At 38.0% G+C, this 22,018-nt stretch overlaps 1 protein-coding gene across 1 annotated transcript; it reads right to left on the bottom strand.

Annotated features, from left to right (window-relative positions):
* Positions 1-6,108: 6,108 nt before the first annotated feature.
* Positions 6,109-21,640, bottom strand: LOC100378758 (UDP-glucuronosyltransferase 2B20-like). The gene is made up of 4 exons (XM_085505259.1): positions 20,783-21,640; positions 7,190-7,409; positions 6,556-6,775; positions 6,109-6,418 (listed from the first exon to the last, which is right to left on the bottom strand). The coding sequence occupies exons 1-4, from the start codon at positions 21,638-21,640 to the stop codon at positions 6,130-6,132; spliced, it is 1,587 nt and encodes a 528-aa protein (XP_085361385.1). The 3' UTR covers positions 6,109-6,129.
* Between the last annotated feature and the right edge of the window lie 378 nt (positions 21,641-22,018).

The following is a 22,018-nucleotide window of genomic DNA, read 5'->3' as shown; positions in this document are numbered from 1 at the left end:
TGATTTTTCTATGGTGTAACAATTTCATTTCAATTTTATGTATGCGTGCTTTTTTCTGGACCGTGACGGCAGTAGATTCACGCAATTTCCTAAGTGATTTTGACAGTAGTCGCGCATCTGAGCAAAAATCAAGGCATCGTTCAAGAATTTTTTTAGACCCCTTTATTTGATCTAAAAATGCAATGAGTTCACTGAATTTTATGAGTTTAAACTCCGGTTGATCTATCACACCATCAGACACCATAGAACCCACTGACTCAACATCTGAAAAATCCTCTGTATCCTCATTAACCAGCAATTCCTCATCGGGTGGAGGGGGAGGAAGTGGTAATAAATGAGGAGGGGGAGCAAAGATAGGGGATGAAGGAGGGGTTCGTACCCTCACTTCGTCATTTACCATAGACAAGTTTTGATCAAAGGGATCAATATATTTATCATCGACACATTTGCTGCCAGTATTCTCATTTCTGTGTACTTCTGAGTTTTCACTTGTTTGCATAACATTCTGTGGTACATTTATTTTTTCACTTGTTTTCATGTTATCAGTTATGTGTTGTTTATCATTATTTGAAGTTACAAGCTTATCGTCATTTATACTAGTACTGTTACCAATTTTATCATCATGTTTGTCATTGTTTATGATATCAATTTTATCACCATGTTGTTTATCATTATCCATGTCATCGATTCTGTCGTCATTACTGGTGATATCAGTTTCATCATGTACATGTAGTATAACATTATTTGTATTATTAATTTGATCGTTATTATTGGTAATATCAGTTTCATCATGTGGTATAACATTATTTGCATCATCATTATTAATATTATCATTAGTTTTATCAATTTTGTCGTGTGAGTCATCATTATTTTTTTATTATCAATTTGATCTTTGTTTTTGTTCGTGAGTGTGCCATTACGTTCGCGTGTGCAGTTTTTACGAACATGACCAATCTCCTTACAGTAGAAACAACGCATTTCATCGGTTGAAATGTAAACTGAATATGGTCGACCTTCAAACATGACATGTACTAGACCATTTAAATGCTCATTTCGCAATAACATGTGAGCTCGTCTTCGAAATGACTGTACATGTTTCAAAGTCTCAGATTTACAGCCCAAAGGAATAGTGTGAATACCACCAACTATCCTACCATGTTCAGACAATTCTTTATGTAAAACACTGTTCGGAATAAACGGAGGTACATTTGAGATAATCACTCGTGTAGCAGGCTTGACCATCTGCTCTACATGTACCATGGTATCATTGACAAAGAGACCAGAACTGATGACCTCCTCGACATGTGTAACACTAGAAAGAAAAATAATAACTGAGTGATTCATTCTAGATGCGGCGATAACATTCTCATCGCCGATCAAATCACCAACAGCAGTGACATACTGCTCCACTGATAACTCAGTAATAGATTGGCATCTCACTGCGTGATTTCGCGTGAGTGTATTTACAAATTGCCGGACAATGGGGGCGGCCATCTTGCCAGCCCCACACTGAAACCAACACACAAAACTAATCCAACAAAAATCACAGCAATCCGCTGGTAAAACAAAACAAATTTCAAATAGAAATGATAAACAAAATACCACAAAAATAGTGGTGAAGAAATAAAACAAAGAAATCACTTCCCTGGCTTAGAATGAGTCAAAGTCTTGGAGCTCAGCAAAACACGTCCTCTCTCCACAGAAGAAAGAAGAAGAAGAAGAAGAAAAAACTGAACAATAAGAATAGGGGCCTCGCCCTTTGGGCTTGGGCCCCTAAATATGTTGAAGGCATGTAGTTCAGAAGCAATCTAAATATAATTAGTTAAAATTACTAAAAACCATAAAATCTTACCAATAATTACAGCATCTTTCCTGGAATTTTTCATTAGTGAAATAATTGTAGACTCTGCTAAGGATTCACTGGGAGATTGTGTAGCATGGTATAATAAATTAAAGTTGTTGTTGTTTTCATTACATGGCTGAAAAAGTAAGTGCACATAAACAATTCAGGTTCTCAATTTATAAAAAAAAGTACCATAATAAACTAGTTAATAATCATAAATGTTTTTTCCAAAAAATACTGACATACCGGTAATTCTTTGAATTAAAAAAAAGCCCACTGGCAGGAAATAAGTTTTGTATTTATGAAAGAATTAAGTGTGTCGTCAGACAACCATTGTCTGAGATGTGTAAAAAAGACACCTCAGACACGAACATTGATAAGTATCCATTGTTCACATCTAGGTTTGTTAAACCATGGAGGTAAAAAAAAAGACCTCCATGGTTAAACTGTCTTTTTGTTTTTCATGTATCTCGCGATAAAATAAATCTCGACGCTGCAAAACATGTATATTCGTATTTAAAATAAAACGCACTGAATAAAACAAATAACAGACCTGGGCTTCTGATTGACATTTGAAAAACAAATTTGTTGAAAGAAATTTTGATAATTAAAAGAGTAACGAAACAATGAAACAATGTCTTGACGATTTCCGTCGGAAAGAAAGTGCTTACCGAAGCTTGATTACGTTGTCGTTTCTTTGCATTTCCGGTACTAGATCTGTCTTTCGGTGGTGGTCGAACTTTTTTCGTTTCGAATAGTCGAAGGTCTACACTTCTTGCTGTTGCAGGAATTGGGTCTGGCTGTTCATCTGTAGGTCCTTTTCCGCCAACAAAATGAAGAGAACACACGTATGTATCCTGAGTGATACGATGCCTCCCAAAATCGTCTGCTCTGGAGCATGCGGTGATCCAGCGGTCGCATTTATCGGGTTGCGTTTTCGGCTTTGGCAATCGAATAAAATATATTCCAGCCGTCGAACATCCATCTGGATATGGGGAATCGCTCTTGCATTCTCCGTAGGCACATCTTTTAGCTCCCATTGAAGAAGTAATCAGCCGAAGTAATAGTCGTATTGTTGCTGCTTTCACGCGTGTAACAATGGCGTTGCTATGCTTTAGCGAGGATAGCTTGACATGTGTCACGTGACCGTGGCTCACGCAAACTACGGAAAATGGCTTATTGGCATGCACCCAACTGTGTGTTCATTCATACATATGTATCACATCATATACATAACAGATTCAAACTTCTCACATTATATCAGACATATGCACACATATTTATTTCATGATTCTAATCAAGGTGGCTGAATGGCATCCATGTTATGTCCCACAGTGCATTAAAATCACATATTTTCACCATTCCAGAATCGAATCTCAACTGTGTGTGAACAAATTTAGTTTAAATTCATACTTAATACGTAATTCATACTTGGTATGGCTGTCCTTTTTCTTAAATAAAGTGTGTTTCTTGTAACCAACCCGTATCCATAGCTAATTCTCATCAAAAAGTCTACATGCATGAAGTATATATGCAATAGTGTCATACTATTTAAAAAGGGATTGAATTAAATCCTTAAATCTCAGTGTTTTGTGAGCATATTTTACTATACTCAGTCATACTTCAATACACCTTGCACCATTCAATATTTTAGTATCGAATAAATCTCAATAAGATTGTCCTTCACAATTAAGCAACCTCGTACGTGCCAAAAAAACAACTGCCAGGCCAAAGGACTAGCACCAATTCAAAATTGTCAATCTAAAGACTTGGTCCCAACAAAATGAAGTCATCCTTAAATCCCTATTTACTATTCTATTGACTAAAAATATGTACCTGCTCAGCATTTATTACTTCTACACAGCTGTTTCTCCAAAATTAGTTTGTTGTGGATTTCGGCAACCATTTTGGCTATGTCGTTTTACTTTGATCTGTTTTGAATTACGTTCAATTTCTTGTGCAAAGCAATTCATTTAATTTCTTTTGTTCAGTATGTTTGAAAGGAGGCTGTATTTTGGAGATATAATCTTGTGATCTGCATGTTTTTGTGCAATTTATCGAACATGGACCATCCGTGCATAGCGTATCCTGAGTTGAAGTGACAACACAATCCCCTGATGTCTCCCAAAAATAATCATGAATAAAAAAACATCTGATAAAAACAAGTTTCTAACACAGGTGAAAAAGATAAAGAGGAAAGATTTCCTCAGTCTATGAAGGTTTTCTGCAGAGTTTTGCCAAGCGTCAAATTTCTACCAAAAGCGCATTTGTGACTGATCATATTCAACTGTTCATCAAATAAGTGCAACGGTGAATCATGTCGTGGTTCATGTCATTTCGTGTAATGTGACGCTATTCCATGCGTCATTTACCGGTTATGGCATATATTCAACTATCCATCGAACGAGTTGGACGGTGAACCATGTCATGTAATGTTATTTAAATTTGAAGCCGTTCTGTGCGTCCATTATGTTGCTACGGCGTATATTCATCTACCCATCAAAAGAGAGAAATGGTGAACCATGTAGTGGTTAATGTCATGCCATCAATTAATGTGAAGTCATTCTATGCGTAATTTATATATATTCAACTGTACATCAAAATAGTGGGACGATGAGTTTTGCTGTAGTTTTTGTCATTTCAATTAATGTGAAACCATTCAATGCTTCATTCAAGTGAATATATTGTCCTTTAATGTGAAGCCATTCTATGTGTTATTCGTGTTTCTGTGACATATATTCAGCTACAAATCGAAAGAGTGGGACGGTGAAACATGTCGTGGTTTGTATCATGTTATTTAATGTGAAGCCATTCCATGTGTCATTTATATTTTATGGCATATAATACACTACCCATCGAATGAATGGGTAATGAACACAAATAAACTGCCGTATAAATATACTGTTCATTAACGATTATATTTTGTTCTGTTTCATGTTGTATTAGGAAACGTTTGACACTGTGATATAAGTCTATTTGATGAAACGAAAGATAAACTAATACGACTCATCACAGCAATCAAATCTCTTCACATAAAGTGAAAAATATACTTGTTTTACTTGGTTTGTCATTGCTATGGGTGTAACTAATAAACAAAAGTCGGAGAATAGATTGACAATTTTTAAGTGGAAGTTAGAGCTTCCAATATAAGAATCACATAATTGATGTAGCTGTTTACAAAATTCTCAGGGGACGCGAACAAAGTTTAATTAAATTTGGTGCATAGAACGTTGTAATAATTACACATAATAATTCTCCCCTTATATGTTCAATCGAATTTTTCATTTGATTTGTTAACTTCTTATGTTGTATTGTTTTTATTAGTTAGGTTTTCTATCTTAATTATTTATATTATTTATTTTATTTGTTTTGTTGAAAATATATTCTGTTAGTTAAGATTATCAACAGGAATCTTTCCCCAAACAATTAACATTGTTCTTGAGCAATGCTTAAATTTAAACATTAGAACATAGAAATATTGCAAATGTGACCATTGTAAGGCTTGCTATTGAGCTTCTATGAGTTGATTTTTGTTTGTTTGAATGTTTAAATTTAAGCATTTAAACTTATATATTTATATAATTATTATGTAGCTTAAATTCAAACATGGACGAGCATTTATTTCAAATCTTAAATTTAGGCAAGGATAAGCATTTTATTTAGTTTCAAGGGCTTAAATTTGGACCAACCGTTCTGATCTGCTGTTTAAATTTAAGCTTTTTTTCAGCGGCCATATATTGCTTTGAAGTGCATGAGATATCCCTGGAATGTAACCATATTATTTAAAATCATGAGTACAGCAGATATTTGTAAAGACAAGAGCTGTTTTTACCAACAAATTGTTCTCACGTGACAAATGAGACGATGTCAAGTTGAAATAGACATTGTTCGAATTTTCGTTGAAATAGACCTATTTTAAGTTCTTGTTGAAATATACATTGTTTGAGTGCTAGTTGAAAAGCGTGAGGGCCACGCAACTTTTTTTTCTCGCCAATGTTGTCTTATTTCTTTCCGTTTATTGTGAACAAGACAACTTCTCGTTTAACCCATGTAACCATGGTATTTGTAACGGTAGGCGCGATGGTGTTCATGATTGTAACAATATAGGGTTGGGACAAAAACAAGTCACGTGGTTCTCTTGCTAAAATCTCGGCGGCCATTGGCGAATAGGCTATATTTTTAAGAATATATAATATTATAAACCATTCTCATATAGTTTGGAAATATGTATACCTTACGCTCACTCTGATATAACTAGTTGCACATCGCGTTCCTAATTAATTTTATCACTGTTTTTTTTTTCTATTCAATTTGACATCCGTTAGTTTGCAACAGATTTTAAATATCTGCTTCATTACTAGCTTTGCAATAATAATGACAATGGCTACGACAATCAGTAAAAACACGGCAATGTCGAGAAGTAAATACTGGACTAAATTTAGTTCGAGGGATGATGGTTTGAGGTGATCACCGCCAAACTTCAAAATGTGTTCAACCCAATATACAGCTGTATCTCCTGGAGGCATTGGAGTATCTCTCTGGATACTGGATAATCTAGCGGCATTGTCTTTGTACCTACGAAAAAATAATTTGTGCTAGAAATCAGTATGTGTGCAATCTTCAAGTTATCCTTTTTTCAAAAAGACCCATAGAGTTACAATTTTAATTATAACCTATTATTGATTAACAGTCGGTCAGTAAGAACCTCTTACCTTGGGTCTTCAATCGCCTTTTTTACAGCATTGTAGACATCATCTTCTGTGAAGGATTTTGAATCTAAAGAAATTGCCATTCCTTTGTTAACGAGTCTTTCTACATTCTCCAACTGTTCCGCAAATAAAGCCATGCCAATAAAAGGCACTGCGTGGTAGATAGCCTCGTTTACTCCATTGATACCTCCGTGGCTTATAAATGCTTTGGTATTTGGGTGAGCTATTGAACAGATGGGGTAAGTCAGAGCAATCATAATGATGTTTGATCAATCTATAAATGGCTAGCTGATAATTTTGAATATGTATAGAATATATCACCTTGATATGTTCTGCATATTGCATATATTCTATGTAATGAATTCAATAACGAATAGTCGTTAGACGATATATCTACGTGTTACCTGTTCTTAGTCTCAATATTGAATATATGTGAAATGATCACACAACCTTTACCAATGTTACAGCGAAGCATATATGTATCTGTGATTTTACATCAACATACAAATAAATATATGTTGGAATAGATTACTCTGTGGCATTTAAACGTCCCTTGAATACGCAAATTTTGATTCCTGTGTTGGTTTGAAGAAATAAAAACTGCTAAACTAATAAAGTGATATTGTCTATTTATTACCTAGAAGATCATTTTGTGGAATCCAACTGCTAAGTTTGGTGTTCTCGCCAAGGCCATTTGGTGGATTCCCTTCGTATTTCATAATAACTTTTTGCGGCAATCTGGCAAACGCTTTAACAAACTTTGTTGCTTTTTCCAAGTCTTCGCCGATGTTAGCCTGTGAACCCAGTGTAAATACTACAATTCCTTCTACAGCCGATTCGACGAATTCGGTCCATTCCTAAAAAGACAACAATTCGGTACATCGTTTTGAAGCACTTACACCTGTTCACGTAACATATAAATATATTTGATGTGGCAAGTATGCAAATTAAATGTATTAGCTTCCAATCGTTCTCAAGTTTTGTGAAGCAGGTTTGTCAACTTTTTTATCACTTTTGTATCAAATTGTACCTTATTCTGTATTCCTTTCTTTTTGTACAAGAATGTAGTATTTTTATTTAATCCGCTTGGCGTAAAGTATTATTTATAAATAAAGTATTATTTAGCCAATACAATTAATTGATACATGGTTATGCAGGTAATACACGTTCTTTTACAAGCATTGTGCGGTTATGTAGTAATAGTACATTTATAGTACTATTATAATGCTAGTTTACAAGTTATGCAAGGCTATATAGCAAATACATTGCCGATTTACTTGCATACTCGGTTGCATTTTTACAATCAGCATAAATACATGGATACCAGGCAATATAATACTAGAAATAATACATGAATATTGTCCTTCTTGGCTAGAATAAGTTATTAGTAATATTATATTACAATACGAAAAAAGCAGTACTACACGCATAACTCTGGTACCATGTTTTCACTCCGTATTGGTTTTGCGCCCAGTTTAGACTGCAATGCTTTTTAAAAACGTTTGAATTGTAGTACGCTTTAACCGGCTCTTCAAAATAAATAGACGGGGTATGACACGACTCAAGCTGACCAGTAGGTGTTCGCTCGTAACGTTGTTTACGTGTACCATGCTCTTCTTCGTGTTATAGTGTATTTTGCCGTTTATAGAACAAGGTACACACAATCTTAAGTTATTCGAAAACGTAATTCACTATCAATATCGAGTGTTTGTTGTTCAATCTAGAAACTTCAATAATCGCTACAGTGAGGTCACTTTTCATGAAGTATCGCTGTCACCAGAAGCGTAGAGGCCGTTTTGTGCATAGTTAAATATTTATATTTTCGATGACAGGTGAAATATTCTTACGGCGATAAAAAAACGATATACCGTCGCAGTACTGCAGCTATCTATACATTGTATCTTGTTTACAAGCAACTCCCCGAGTAATTGCGATTTTAAACAATATTTGTACGCCGACGTCAGAGTGTGATAACTTGAACAATAGGATCGATCAAGCAATGTTTTTCAGTATGTACATGAGTAATTTGATTTATTACTGTATTTCACTACGATTTTTTTACCAGCACATACAAATTATGTACTATTTTACGCTAAAATAACGAGGCTTTGGTTATTTGGTGCTCGACCGTCCTCAACGAATACCATAAATAATGTTCACGAACGAGAAGGCTGGTACGCGGTGTGTCATACCCCGTGTACTAGTATTTTATAGTCCTTTGGCGGAGTTTCTTCTGTATAGCGGAACACAGACACACAAGCAATCCCGCAGGGGAAGCACGCGCAATTGTTCTCCGTCGGTGACGGCGCTGTTAAATATTGATAACTAACGGCTTTCTCTATTCACCCCGTACGTGTCAAATTGGGGAAGAAATTAAATACAGATATAGTGACACAGTTTGTGTGTATATCTATTACGTATATTATTATTAATTATTATTTTAGCTAGTTACCCGTGAAAGCAGGAACATGTAACTAATACACTTACATTTCCATTATTCCACAAATATTTCAAAACAGAATGTATCACTGACCCAACACTTTTGCCTGACGTCCTTGATAAGAGCAGTGGTCAAACAATATATCACGTGACAAAATGTGGTGTACATGCATGTACATGTGGTGTACGTGTTCACTTTGATACACTGCTTGGAATCACGTGTTTCCGACTCCGGTTACATATCGGATAGAAAGAAAAATCGTGCTTAATTGTCGCGTAACCGTCAGATAACCGGAAGTCAACCGTCGCGTAACCGTCAGCGGAATAACTACATTTCCTTTCATTGGGTCCAACCTAAAAAAAACGGAAATTTCTGATAAAACATCGATTTCCGTTCAACTTTTATTATGCGTACTTCTAAATATCCACTCTTGTGACGGTTATTTGGGGAAAGGGATATTAGATTGATTACTGGGCGTTGCGGTCCTGCTTTTGGGTATCATGGCCCTAAACAGGTTGGTCGTCACAGTTCTGGTATAAATTATAGTTGGAAGTGTTCATATTTAGTGTTATAAATGCACGACGAATGTATGGTTTAATTATTCACAACATATTTGTGTATTTTATATGAAATTTGCAAGGCATTGGTGAAAATGGTGTGTTTGTCTATAGTGGCGTTAACGCGTATGTGAACGGTGAGGACCGAATCGGCGCGTGCCGAAAAAAAAAACGATTTCTGTCCTGATAGCTGGTAGCTATCATCAAATAGAAATTGGCCATTGCTTTTAAGTCTAACATGTGCAGTTTTATTTTTTTAGTAAAATTTCAATTCTTTGTTGTCAACCAGTCCAGACGTTTCAGTGGGCATAGATATGCTCAGTACTGTTCAGGAGAGACTCGAAAGACACAGACCCAAAGAACAGTTTCCTGAGAGCTTCTACCTTTGTTTTCACCGAGGTCAAAACCCAGAGCGCTTGCCATTCTATAACTGCCTACTATCATCACGAGAGCAGATTTTTTCTCAGCAAAACATTGTGCTTTGAATGGACATGCGAAACTCTGTAAGACTAACAATAAATCACCAACCGAAAAATAACGTCACGAGCTTAGATTTAGTACGACTGAGAAACACGTAATCATATTGGTATTTCGCAGGAACAAGTCATTCTGCATAATTTTGATCTATAATTAACATCAACAATTTGTCATTACTACGGACAACACCTATTTACATTGACCGCCAGTTCATACTAGTGTGACCCAGATTCTTTGAACCTCAAATATATCCCCCCTTTGTTAACACTAATTTATATCCAGAAACCTTGTGTATTCATTAACAGGGCATTTGCCTAACTATTTCGGATTAGCGCCCTCACAGGTCAATTGCACTGTCTTGCTTGTGTGACTTTTCACCTCTCTATGATCTGTTGTTACTTAGGTAAGATTTTTGTATTGACTCAAAATATCCATCGTAATCCTATCATTTAATATTGCCATCCTTATTTAATTAATATCTTGTTTGAAACATGAGCACCTTGGCATTATGCCTGTATAGTTTTGTTAGGATTGATTGTTTCTTAATATTATTTACTCAGGATTTTAAATTTGATATGAGTTATAGGTAAATGCGCATAGAGTCATTTTTGCTAACTTTTGTTAGAAATTTTCATGTATGACAAAGTTATGCATCCCTATTGAAAGGTGTGACCTTTCACCTCTCTATGATCTGTTGTTACTTAGGCTAAATGAAAATAAAGATCCGGGATTATTATCAGCAACCACAATTACTCGAACTCTTGTGTGTGTGTTTTTCCGTAAATTGCGTAAACACTGCACTCAAAATACGCAATTCACTGTTCCGGCCCCCACCGCCAGTGAGACCTGTGACAAATGGTGACCCTGACGTGATTGTGATTTCCTGATTATCTTGGAGAGGCTATGGTACTGGTTTCTTGTTTATATTGATCCCTGTGTTGTGACTGAAGACAAACGCGTTTTCCATTGCTGTCTGCTGTTGTGAACTGCCAGCTGTGAGGTGACCAGTCATTGCCATTTTTGAACATTTCTGCATTTGAAATAATTGAATAGTTGAAGACTGAACTTTTATTATTATTGAACTCTTAATAAGTGCCTAATAATTTTATTCATGATTGATGTGACTGATATGCTGTATTTTTTTTGCATAGATTATTTATGTACTGATTGATGCATAATTTAATGCAATTGATATAGCTGTGTGCAACTTTTTCTTGCAGGCATTTGTGTACTTGATATCTTATGAAACATTTGCTTGTGTGTGATTTGTGCATTAGTGTCAATGCGTAGCAATGTTTTTAAAAAAAAATTTAATTATTCGTGCTAGATCCATTTTTTAGCAACTAGATTTTTTTTTTTTTTTGAAAATAGTTTTTGCACCTGAAATTAAGTATTGCAGTGTTGCTTTTGTTTGTTTTATTCTGTAGGCTTATATTCTGTAGGCCCATGCCATCACTAGTCTAGGTATACTGTGTATTTTGTACAATTTTAGCGTAGTTTCACTGTCACTGAGTTTGCAATTTTCCATCATTCTCTATTGTGGTATTTGTAGCATAGTAGTTTTGCGCTCATACCATATATGTAATTTCAATTTATGCAAATTTCTTGTGTGATGTTGTATATCCACTGTTTGTAATTTCAGCATACTGGAAATTCTGCTTTCTAGTATTTTCTTGCCTTGTTAATTTGCTGTCAGTATTTGCAGGACATTGCACTGTTTGTGGTTATATTGGAGATATTGCTGTTGTTAATATTGACACAATATTAATAACAGTTCTTCTTCTTTCTTCTCACTATAGGGTAGTTAGTGTTGCAGTTGTATTGTTTTTTTCTGGTCTGCATTCTTTGTTTGGTTTTATTCTTTGTTGCTATGGCTACTGACTCTAAATCTGTTTTATACTTACCATCATCTCTTGAGTCTGGGAGCGGATCAGGTACTACAGGTATGCAAACACCACACACTCCACATGGAGCCAGTTCAAAGGTAAACATTAATCAACCTCACCCTGGTGCAGTACCTACACGTCAACCTCCAGCCATTCCGACAGTTACCAATTCATCACAGAAAAATAACTACATGACTACAGCTACACCACCGCATACCCCTGCATCCCTGTACATTAACGGTAATCTAAATACACCAGTTGCTACTTGGAGTGGTCTACCAAGAATGACTGCAGTAAGTGGTATGTCAAACCCAACCTGTGTAGTAGTCTCCAGTGGTGTGCCTCATAGGTCTTATGTTAAGTGATCCTCAAGTGGGCATGTCATATGGCAATGTCAATAATGGTATGAGTCAGCCCCAAGTAATTCCTAGTGGTCAGCCTAATTATGGTACTCCATCATACCAAACCCCATCTGTACAGCACTCTGTTACCCAGCATGCGCCTGAACGGCACCATTTCAGTATGATGTCATCGCACCAGATCCGTAATATACCTTTGTTTACTGGTGGTCCAGATTCCAAGATTTCGGTTGAAGACTGGATACGAGATGCTCAGTATATGTTGAATGCTGGAGCAATGCCAGAACATATGCAATTCATGACCATTGTCCGCAATTTGGGTGGAGAGGCCAGAAAGTTGATATTGAACTTGCATGCTGATGAACAGACCCTAACAGAGCTTTTGCTGAGTTGCTTGCCGAATATGGTGATGCTCAGTGTACCCTGGATACCATGGCTGATTTTTACACCCGTTCCCAACGCCCCAATGAACAAGCTTGTTCTTATGCCATAGCTTTAGAAGCAGTGCTGCGTTCAATCGAGGAGAGACAGAATGGTGGCCGCCCAATGCATGACCGTGACTACCGTCTTACCCACCAGCTAATGAGAGGTTTGCATGATGAGGCGATATATAACAAATTATACCCAATGTAACCATGGTGTATGAGTTTCAGGGATGTGCAAGAGCAGCTGAGACGCCTCGCCCATGAGAAAAAAAGAACTGTTGTACCACCTAAACCAGGCAAAGCCCAAAGTCATCTAGCAGTTATTCCCAGCACTGGTAATACTACTACTGTGAAAACTGACAAGAGTAAGAAAGATGGCTCAAAATCTGAAATTGCTGAGTTAACTGAGTTAGTGAAGCAGATTGCAAGTGGTCAAGCAGAGCAAGCAAACAAGATGCAAAGTATGGAGCAGAGAATTGATGCAATGACGTCCAGACTGAACAATATACCACGTCCTGGTAATAATCGTCAACCTTTTTATGGTAACCGTCAACGTCGCCAAAATAATGGCCCAGTTGTTTGTTTCAAATGTGGGAAAGAAGGCCACATCAGTACTGGCTGCTTTGCTGACATAGAAGATGGTGCTGAAAAACAAAATCCTTTAAACAACTAGAACCCGTGGCTGGAGGCATGTCACGTGTGGCCACATTAAAGGTAGCCCTGGTAAGAAAACTACTGTGAATTCCTGTGTGCACCAGTCTAACTTGCAGCTTGAACCGGAAAGTGAGTCTACTACGACTGATACTTCGGTGAAAGTTGACTCACAGTTAATTGGTCCACCAAATGAAGACATTGTTGTTGTTGATGGTGTTTCTTGTTGCGCCCTGATTGATACTGGGTCCCAAATTACTTCAATAACTGAGTCCTTTGTCTTTCAGCATCCAGAACTTTGTCATCAAACATTGAAACCCAGTAGTGTTGTTATTGAAGGAGCGTCAGCTGAGGTAGTTCCATATTTAGGTGTTATTTCTCTCAGTCTTGAGTTTCTTGGTCAGTCTTTCAGTAGGGTGCCTGCTTTTGTTGTAAAGGATACTGATTACAGGAGAAACGTTCCTCTTCTTGTAGGTACAAATGTAATTAGGGCAAGTCGCACACATTTCAGAAATTCTTTAGGTAGATGTTACTTGACTAAGGTGAAGGAGGAGTCTGAAGTCTGGTATGGTGCATATAAAGAGACAGGATCTGCTGAACTTGGTGGTAGAGATAGTCGAATTGGGCCTGCCAAGTATAATGGGCGTCGTCCTTATACTATTCAACCTGGAACTGAAGCACATATTTCTTGTCGTGCACCACGCAAAGGTGGCCATCAGCCATATACAGTTCTGGTTGAAGGGGCAAGGGATGCATTTGATCTAAATGATTTAGTAACTGGTCGGAGCTTGAGCACAGTTAAAGATGGTCAAGTCCTGGTTCGGGTGTGTAATTTGTCCACAAAGCCTGTGAAGATCCATCGCAACACAACTCTGGCTGATTTGTACATTGGTGTACATGTGAAACATGATCAGGAAAGAGACCTAGTTGAACCTTCTAGGATTCTAGTGTCTATTTTGGTACATGAGAGGAGCAGGTCCAAGCAGCGCAACAGTACGAACCATGGTACTCACAATTGGCATCGCAAGCGACCCCAGGACCCACACAGACCTGTATCATCCCAGAGTTCAATACAACAGGGTGTACCAGGGTTGGATTTGAGTGAAGCTACTGTCACCAACCCCTCTCAGCTTAGAAAACTAAAAGAATTGATTGATAGTAACTCTGATGTGTTTTCTCAACATTCTTTTGATTTGGGTTGTACGTCAACAGTGCAGCACGAGATCCCCTTGGTGGATGAGAGACCCTTCCGACTGCCACATAGAAGAATCCCACCATCACAGTATCAAGATGTTCGGAAACACATCCAGGACATGGAAGCAGCTGGTGCCATTCGCCCTAGCAACTCACCCTATGCGTCTCCCATTGTTATCGTCCGCAAGAAAGATGGCAGCCTACGTATATGCATTGACTATCGACAGTTGAATGCTCGCTCAGTTCGTGATGCATACCCCTTACCCAGGATGGAGGAAGCACTGGAGGCATTGGGCAAGTCCAAGTTTTTTTTCATCACTGGATCTTACATCTGGTTATTGGCAGGTTGAAGTGGCTGAGAAGGATCGGCATAAGACTGCATTCACTACTCCAATGGGCCTGTTTGAGGCAAACCGTATGCCGTTCGGACTTCAAAATGCACCTGCATCTTTTTCCCGTCTAATGATGTGTTGTTTGGGTGATCATAACTTTGAAACTCTACTCATATATTTGGATGACATAATTGTATTCTCAGAAACCTTTGATGAACATTTAACCAGGCTACAGTTAGTGTTTGACCGTTTAAGACAGCATGGTTTGAAGTTGAAGCCAAAGCAATGTAATTTCCTGCGTAAGGAAGTATCATATCTTGGTCACATAGTATCAGCTGATGGTGTGCACACAGATCCTGCGAAAATAGAAAAAGTGAGAAACTGGAAAAAACCTACTAATAGGAAAGAATTACTCCAGTTTTTAGGATTCACCGGCTATTATAGGAAGTATGTGAAGGGTTACTCCAAGATAGCAGCACCATTGAATAGATTGACATCTGGAGATGCACGCATGAAGAAAGGTAAGATGGGACCAAGCAAAAGTCAGCCTCCATATGAGTGGACAAGTGAATGCGAGTCAGCTTTCCTGTTACTGAAAGAAAAGCTCACAACTGCGCCAGTTCTTGGTTATCCCGACTTTTCCTTTCCATTTATACTGCAAACAGATGCCTCCATAGATGGTCTTGGTGCAGTTTTGGTACAGGTGCAAGATGGAACAGAACGTGTTATAGCCTTTGCAAGCCGCGGACTAACCCCCTCTGAGACACGGTATCCAGCTCATAAGCTTGAGTTCTTGTGTTTGAAGTGGGCAGTGACTGATAAACTTAGAGATTACCTCTATGGGAACAGATTCACAGTTCAGACTGACAACAATCCTCTGGTATATGCAAAGACCACAGCTAGATTAGATGCTACTGGCCAGCGATGGATATCACAGTTAGCCATGTTTGACTTTGATATTATATACCGCCCAGGCAAAAGCAATGCTAATGCTGATGGTTTGTCAAGGATGCCAAGAGAAGACGTTGAAGAGACCTTGAGAGCAGTTAGCACAGTAATTCAGCAAAGAATGAACAATTTCTCAGAGCCTAATCTCCTGCCTTGCACCAGTGTCAACCCTGAGAGTGGTAGTCAGTCATTGCCAGGCAAGTGGGAGAGGTTATCAGTGAGGAATGGTGTGCTGTTTAGGTCAACCCAAGGTAATGAACGTGGTGAGATACAGCAGTTAGTCCTACCACAGAAGCTTAGAAGTGATGCTCTAACAAGTCTTCATAATGCCAATGGTCATTTTGGGTTTGATAGAACCATGGATTTAGTTAGATCACGATTTTATTGGCCCATGACGCAGTCTTTTGTGAAGCAATGGTGCAAATCCTGTAAGAGATGTGGTCTGAGAAAGTCACCCACTGCTACAACCAGAGTACCGATGGTAAATATCCGCACGACAGAACCGCTTGAACTGGTCTGCATCGACTATTTATCACTGGAACGCTCAAAAGGTGGTTATGAAAACGTGTTGGTTGTTACTGATCACTTTTCCAGATATGCCCAGGCATATGCAACAAAAGACCAAAAAGCAAGCACTGTGGTAAAGACGTTGTGGAATAACTTCTTTTGTAATTTTGGTATCCCTAAGAGACTGCATGCTGACCATGGTAGGAACTTCGAGAGTGCTTTGGTGAATGAGCTGTGTACACTTACAGGAGTACAGAAAAGCAGAAACTCACCCTATCATCCCCAGGGAAATGGAATGACAGAACGCTTCAACCATACATTGATGAACATGCTTGGTACTCTAGATCCATCCCAGAAACTAGACTGGAAGGAGTACTTGGGAACCATGACACATGCATACAACTGCACACGCCATGACTCAACTGGCTATACTCCTTATTTTCTCATGTTTGTTCGGGCACCTCGCCTTCCTATTGATTTAGCTTTTGGTATTTGTGAGGATGAGTCTATAGGTAATGAAGTAGACTACTCTGAGTATACTGACAACCTTCGCCGTAGATTGAAGTCATCATATGCCGAGGCAATTGCTCAGGCTGATTTGTCGAGGAGCAAACAAAAGACCAATTATGATAAAAAGTCAAACAATACTTTGTTGGAGCTTCAACCTGGAGATAGAGTTCTTTTCCAAGACAAGACCCCAGTGATAGGTAGACACAAACTACATGATAAATGGGAAGCTGTGCCGTATGTAGTTGTCTCAAAAAAACCAAATCTTCCAGTGTATGTTATCAAGTGTGAAGAAGGGGAGAGAATACGTACTGTACACAGAAACCTGTTGTAGCCCTGCACTTTTCTCAGTGCAGATGAGGAAAATTGTGTAGATAGAGTTGCTTTTGATGACGACAATAGTTGCAATGAAATAGATACTTGTGATAGTGATTCTGATGATTGTTTTGCCGTTCAGTACTTTCTTAATGATTCTTTAAGTGATCCTGGCATTCCAAAAGATATATCTGGTTTGGATTTATCCAGTAATTCACTTGATGTTCCAATTATGGCGCCAGCTGAGTTTAGAGATTCTGTTTCTGATGTTGGGCAGTTACTTGAAACTGCAGATAAAAGTCTTAATAGTTGTGATGTTTCTTGTCCTGAGCATTCTGATGAGTCGGCCTGTGAGTCTGTAACTTGGGAACCCATCTTAGAAAACTCAACAGATATAATATGTCCTCCTGATACTTCATTAAATTCTTTGCCTGATACCTCAGTTAATATTGACGAGGCTATACATGAACCTGTCCCCCCACCAAAATATTTGGTTAGTGATAAAAGTGAACCCGTAACTCCACAAGTTACTGAATCTAGACGTTACCCTAGTAGAGACAGAAGAGTCCCTGACCGACTTGTTTATTATAGCATGGCTCTAGTTTGCGAACTACTTAAACGTTGTAAAAGTTCTAGTTTGGTTGCGTAAAAAGGTATTTGGCTCGTCTTATTAGCCTTGTTGAGGAAGTGTTCTTTTATACCGTTGAAGTTGTGTTGATTTGAGACTAGTTTGGTTCTTGGAACAGTGTACCATTATGTTTCATGGTCACGTCTGTTATGATGAATTGTAGTTAATTGTACCTTGATATAAATTTGTGGTTGAGGGACTTTCCTGGTGTCACAGTAAGTTTTGTCATCATTCCATGTTCTTTCTGTGAACACTGGTTAGGATAATTTTATCTGTAAGTCAGGCATTAATTACCGTGTGCTCAATCAATTCACTGAATTGATGAAAGAGAAGATGTGGTGCGAAGACGAAGATATTGGTATGGAAAGAAGATAAAGGATTGTGATGTGGGAAGTAGTGCACTGAAGACTGAAGAAGAGTGTGAGTTGATAAAGGACACACCTTGGGGATATTTTGGTTTTACACCCTGTTGACCTGCATGACTAGCGCCAGTAGTGGATGTTATTTTTTAATTTATTTATTTTTTAGTTATCAGATATTGCATTGGGTTGTTGGAACGACAAGGATGTCGTTTTTTCTTCAAAACAGGGGAGGATGTGACCCAGGTTCTTTGAACCTCAAATATATCCCCCCTTTGTTAACACTAATTGAGTTTGTTTATATCCAGAAACCTTGTGTATTCATTAACAGGGTATTTGCCTAACTATTTCGGATTAGCGCCCTCACAGGTCAATTGCACTGTCTTGCTTGTGTGACCTTTCATCTCTCTATGATCTGTTGTTACTTAGGTAAGATTTTTGTATTGACTCAAAATATCCATCGTAATCCTATCATTTAATATTGCCATCCTTATTTAATTAATATCTTGTTTGAAACATGAGCACCTTGGCATTATGCCTGTATGGTTTTGTTAGAATTAATTGTTTCTTAATATTATTTACTCAAGATTTTAAATTTGATATGAGTTATAGGTAAACGCGCATAGAGTCATTTTTGCTAACTTTTGTTAGAAATTTTCATGTATGACAAAGTTATGCATCCCTATTGAAAGGTGTGACCTTTCACCTCTCTATGATCTGTTGTTACTTAGGCTAAATGAAAATAAAGATCCGGGATTATTATCAGCAACCACAATTACTCGAACTCTTGTGTGTGTGTGTCTTTCCGTAAATTGCGTAAACACTGCACTCAAAATACGCAATTCACTGTTCCGGCCCCCACCGCCAGTGAGACCTGTGACACTAGTATTACATATATTTTCTTTTAAGTCACCACCGAGAGTGTGATTTCGGCTCGTACCGACCTGTCAGGCAGTAAATCTCGGCCCGACTTCATATGAGGAACTAGATCGATTTTTGTTGGCACGTGGCGTCTCGTTCCGGCCGCTCACACACACATTTCGGTACGTGCCGACACGTTCCCGACTGTCAGAAGGTAGTAGATCCAGGGTCGGAATCCCAGACTAGTGACATTTTACTAGTTACCCGCCACCGACTTGTCATTCGCAAGAAACTCGGTCGGTACGCACCATTTCAGAACAATGCAGTAACCCATGAGTGCACATGATCTTTATAAACAACCAAGATCTGAAATTTCTCTCTGAAAATTACATGGCCATCAAATCAAGTATTGCATTTCACTACTTAGTATTTTGTTTACACTGTGATATATATGTGATTTAGATCATCTATCATGAAAACAAAATCGATCAGCATGAATTAGGCTATCAGCTATCGCAATAACACATGTTTAATAAAATAAATAATCTATTAGACTTGTAATCTAACTAAAACCACACTTCTGTAAAAGTAACTTAGAGTCGCAACTATTGCAGCAATGCCGTGTTTGCTGAATCTAAATATGTTAGTTACTCTAGGCTTGTCATCCACAAAGTACTTCCACGTCAAAATATTTATTTAATATAACCTAGCGTTTAATATAACCTAACATGTGATCGGCGAGGGCGCAATAACAGATATAATACTGTGTTCGGATACTGCGAATAAATGTATAATAAATAATAGTTTACTGCTAAAATGTTCATGTAATGAATAATCACAATCGGTAGACAAGCACTCCGCCACGATCTAATTAATATAAGGTTATTACGAAGATAATATTAATACGCTGTCACATCGACCTCCGCTGCGCGTCGGTCGATACTGCCGAAGTACTGTCTTCGTGCATATCTTCGTAATAACCTAATTATTATACATCTTTTCCCTTCAAGGATACATCATGGAAATGCCGAAATTCAAAAGGTTTAGAACAGAATCAGCGTACTTCTTTGCATGGAGTCCGGTCAAATCCTGGTGGCAGCCATGTTTGTTTTTATTATTAGAGGACGCTTACGGGCTTAATCATTCCATATTTGGAATTCGCATTTCCAAATATGGTAGTATGAAAATACCCCGTAAAATACCGCAAAATTACGGCACGCTGTAACTTGTGGCGTTACGGTGACAGATGTAAAATAATGCAAGTTAGTTCTATACAGCATATACGACACCAGTACGAATATATGCACACAACAAAAAATATAAAGTTGTCGCATGCATTGGACGATTGCCATAAACTAGTAAGTTAAAGCTGGTTATTTTGAAATGTGGTTTCCGAGTCATTAAACCGGGCCTCGGAAGCAGGTTTATATGAAAAAGTAAATGAAATCTATCATATCAAACCAGTAGCGTTACACCTATGTAGTTCACTGTGCGTGATTTACGCTAACTAAATTGAAAGTAAAACAACAACAAACTCTCAGCTGAAAGTATTAAAAGAGCAACTTAGTGTATCAGTTCTCCAAGTTCGGCGTAAAACGACTGCAAATTTGGGAATTTCCGTTCTTCACACAGAACATATCATACGTAGCACTTCGAAATTTACGCAGTTTCCGTTTTCGAGTGGACCTAACCGATATCCGATAAAAGAAATACATTCATGAATATATCGAAATTCATATATATATATATATATATATAACAATAAACATTTTCAAGAAACTCACCTGACTAAGAGGGTCTGGGGTTCTTGCTGTTAATGAACCAATATAAATAGCATGCGGCATCATAGGGCGGGGATAATCGAATGCAAAATCAGAACAGAAAAGTACTAACTCCGAATTTCTACATAAACTCCTGTATGAAAGCTCTGGTCGGATGTTATGCCTTTGCTGTATACTTTTGAATGGTTTTAGCAAAAGAAACTCAAACATTGCAGCCGATGCAAGGTATGCAAATGTATTGCCCAGTCTCTGAGGAAACGTCATCTCATCTGAGTATCCTGTTTTTACCGCTGGTACATATGCAGGGTTTGAAGGCAAACCATGAAGTAAATCGTCTATCATCGGTAAAGCTCTCATGGTGGAAACACTGATGAACGGTACACGCCATGTATCAACAATTAGAGCGAAGCCTGGGTTAAAGGCATTAGCAAGAATTAGATCAAAGTTCGCGGCATTCAAGCGTTTTATGCTGTTACTGTCTTGAATAAAAGCCTCCGTCTCATCTGCCAAAACATCAAAAATGCGAAGTATTTCAGAAATTGTTAGTGCAATATGTGCACTTTTTGTGACTCGGTTGTATGCATCGGGGAATTCATTGAAGCCGGATTCATAGTCTTCAAAATTCATAAATGTTCGTTGTTCTTTGATCAGTCCTGCAAATCTTTGGTAGTAGAGATCATTTATCAACACGGTAACGTTATGACCTCTCATGGCCAGCAGTTCTCCAAATCTCGATATAGTAATGTAGAAATTCCCGAACGGGGCGCCAGGGAGAATTAGGATATTGCTGCACAAGACTGGGCAGATCACACACGCTATAACAAAAGCACCGATCCATCTGGTATTAGAAAGTGCGGCCATTTTGACGGCGTCAATCAAAGTCCCAGTCCAATGCACAAAACAAAAGGCTTACCTTTAGTGGTATGATCTGAGCTCACTATTCTAATTTTGTCTTGTGTCGCATTATCATAATTCATGCAGAACAAAACACCCTAGCCAAGGTAATATAATATCCCGAACATTAGTAGTGAATTGATATGTGGCTGTATTATGACATTAATCTCAGGATATGCCCAGTTTGTACCCATCAGATAAGCTACTATATGTAGGAGAAAGTGAATGTTGTCCAAATTACAATTACTATACGTGATTAAATAATTGTTACTGTCCTATGGGGCCTTGCGTCATCAAAATGTCGCGCTATGGCAGAAGCTTGTCGAGTTTTGTGTGACGCATCCA

The sequence above is a fragment of the Saccoglossus kowalevskii genome, chromosome 11 (assembly GCF_978046115.1).
Source record: "Saccoglossus kowalevskii chromosome 11, keSacKowa6.1, whole genome shotgun sequence".
Classification (NCBI taxonomy): Eukaryota; Metazoa; Hemichordata; class Enteropneusta; family Harrimaniidae; genus Saccoglossus; species Saccoglossus kowalevskii.
Note: the sequence above shows the minus strand (reverse complement) of the source record. Positions and strands in the feature narration are given on the sequence as shown.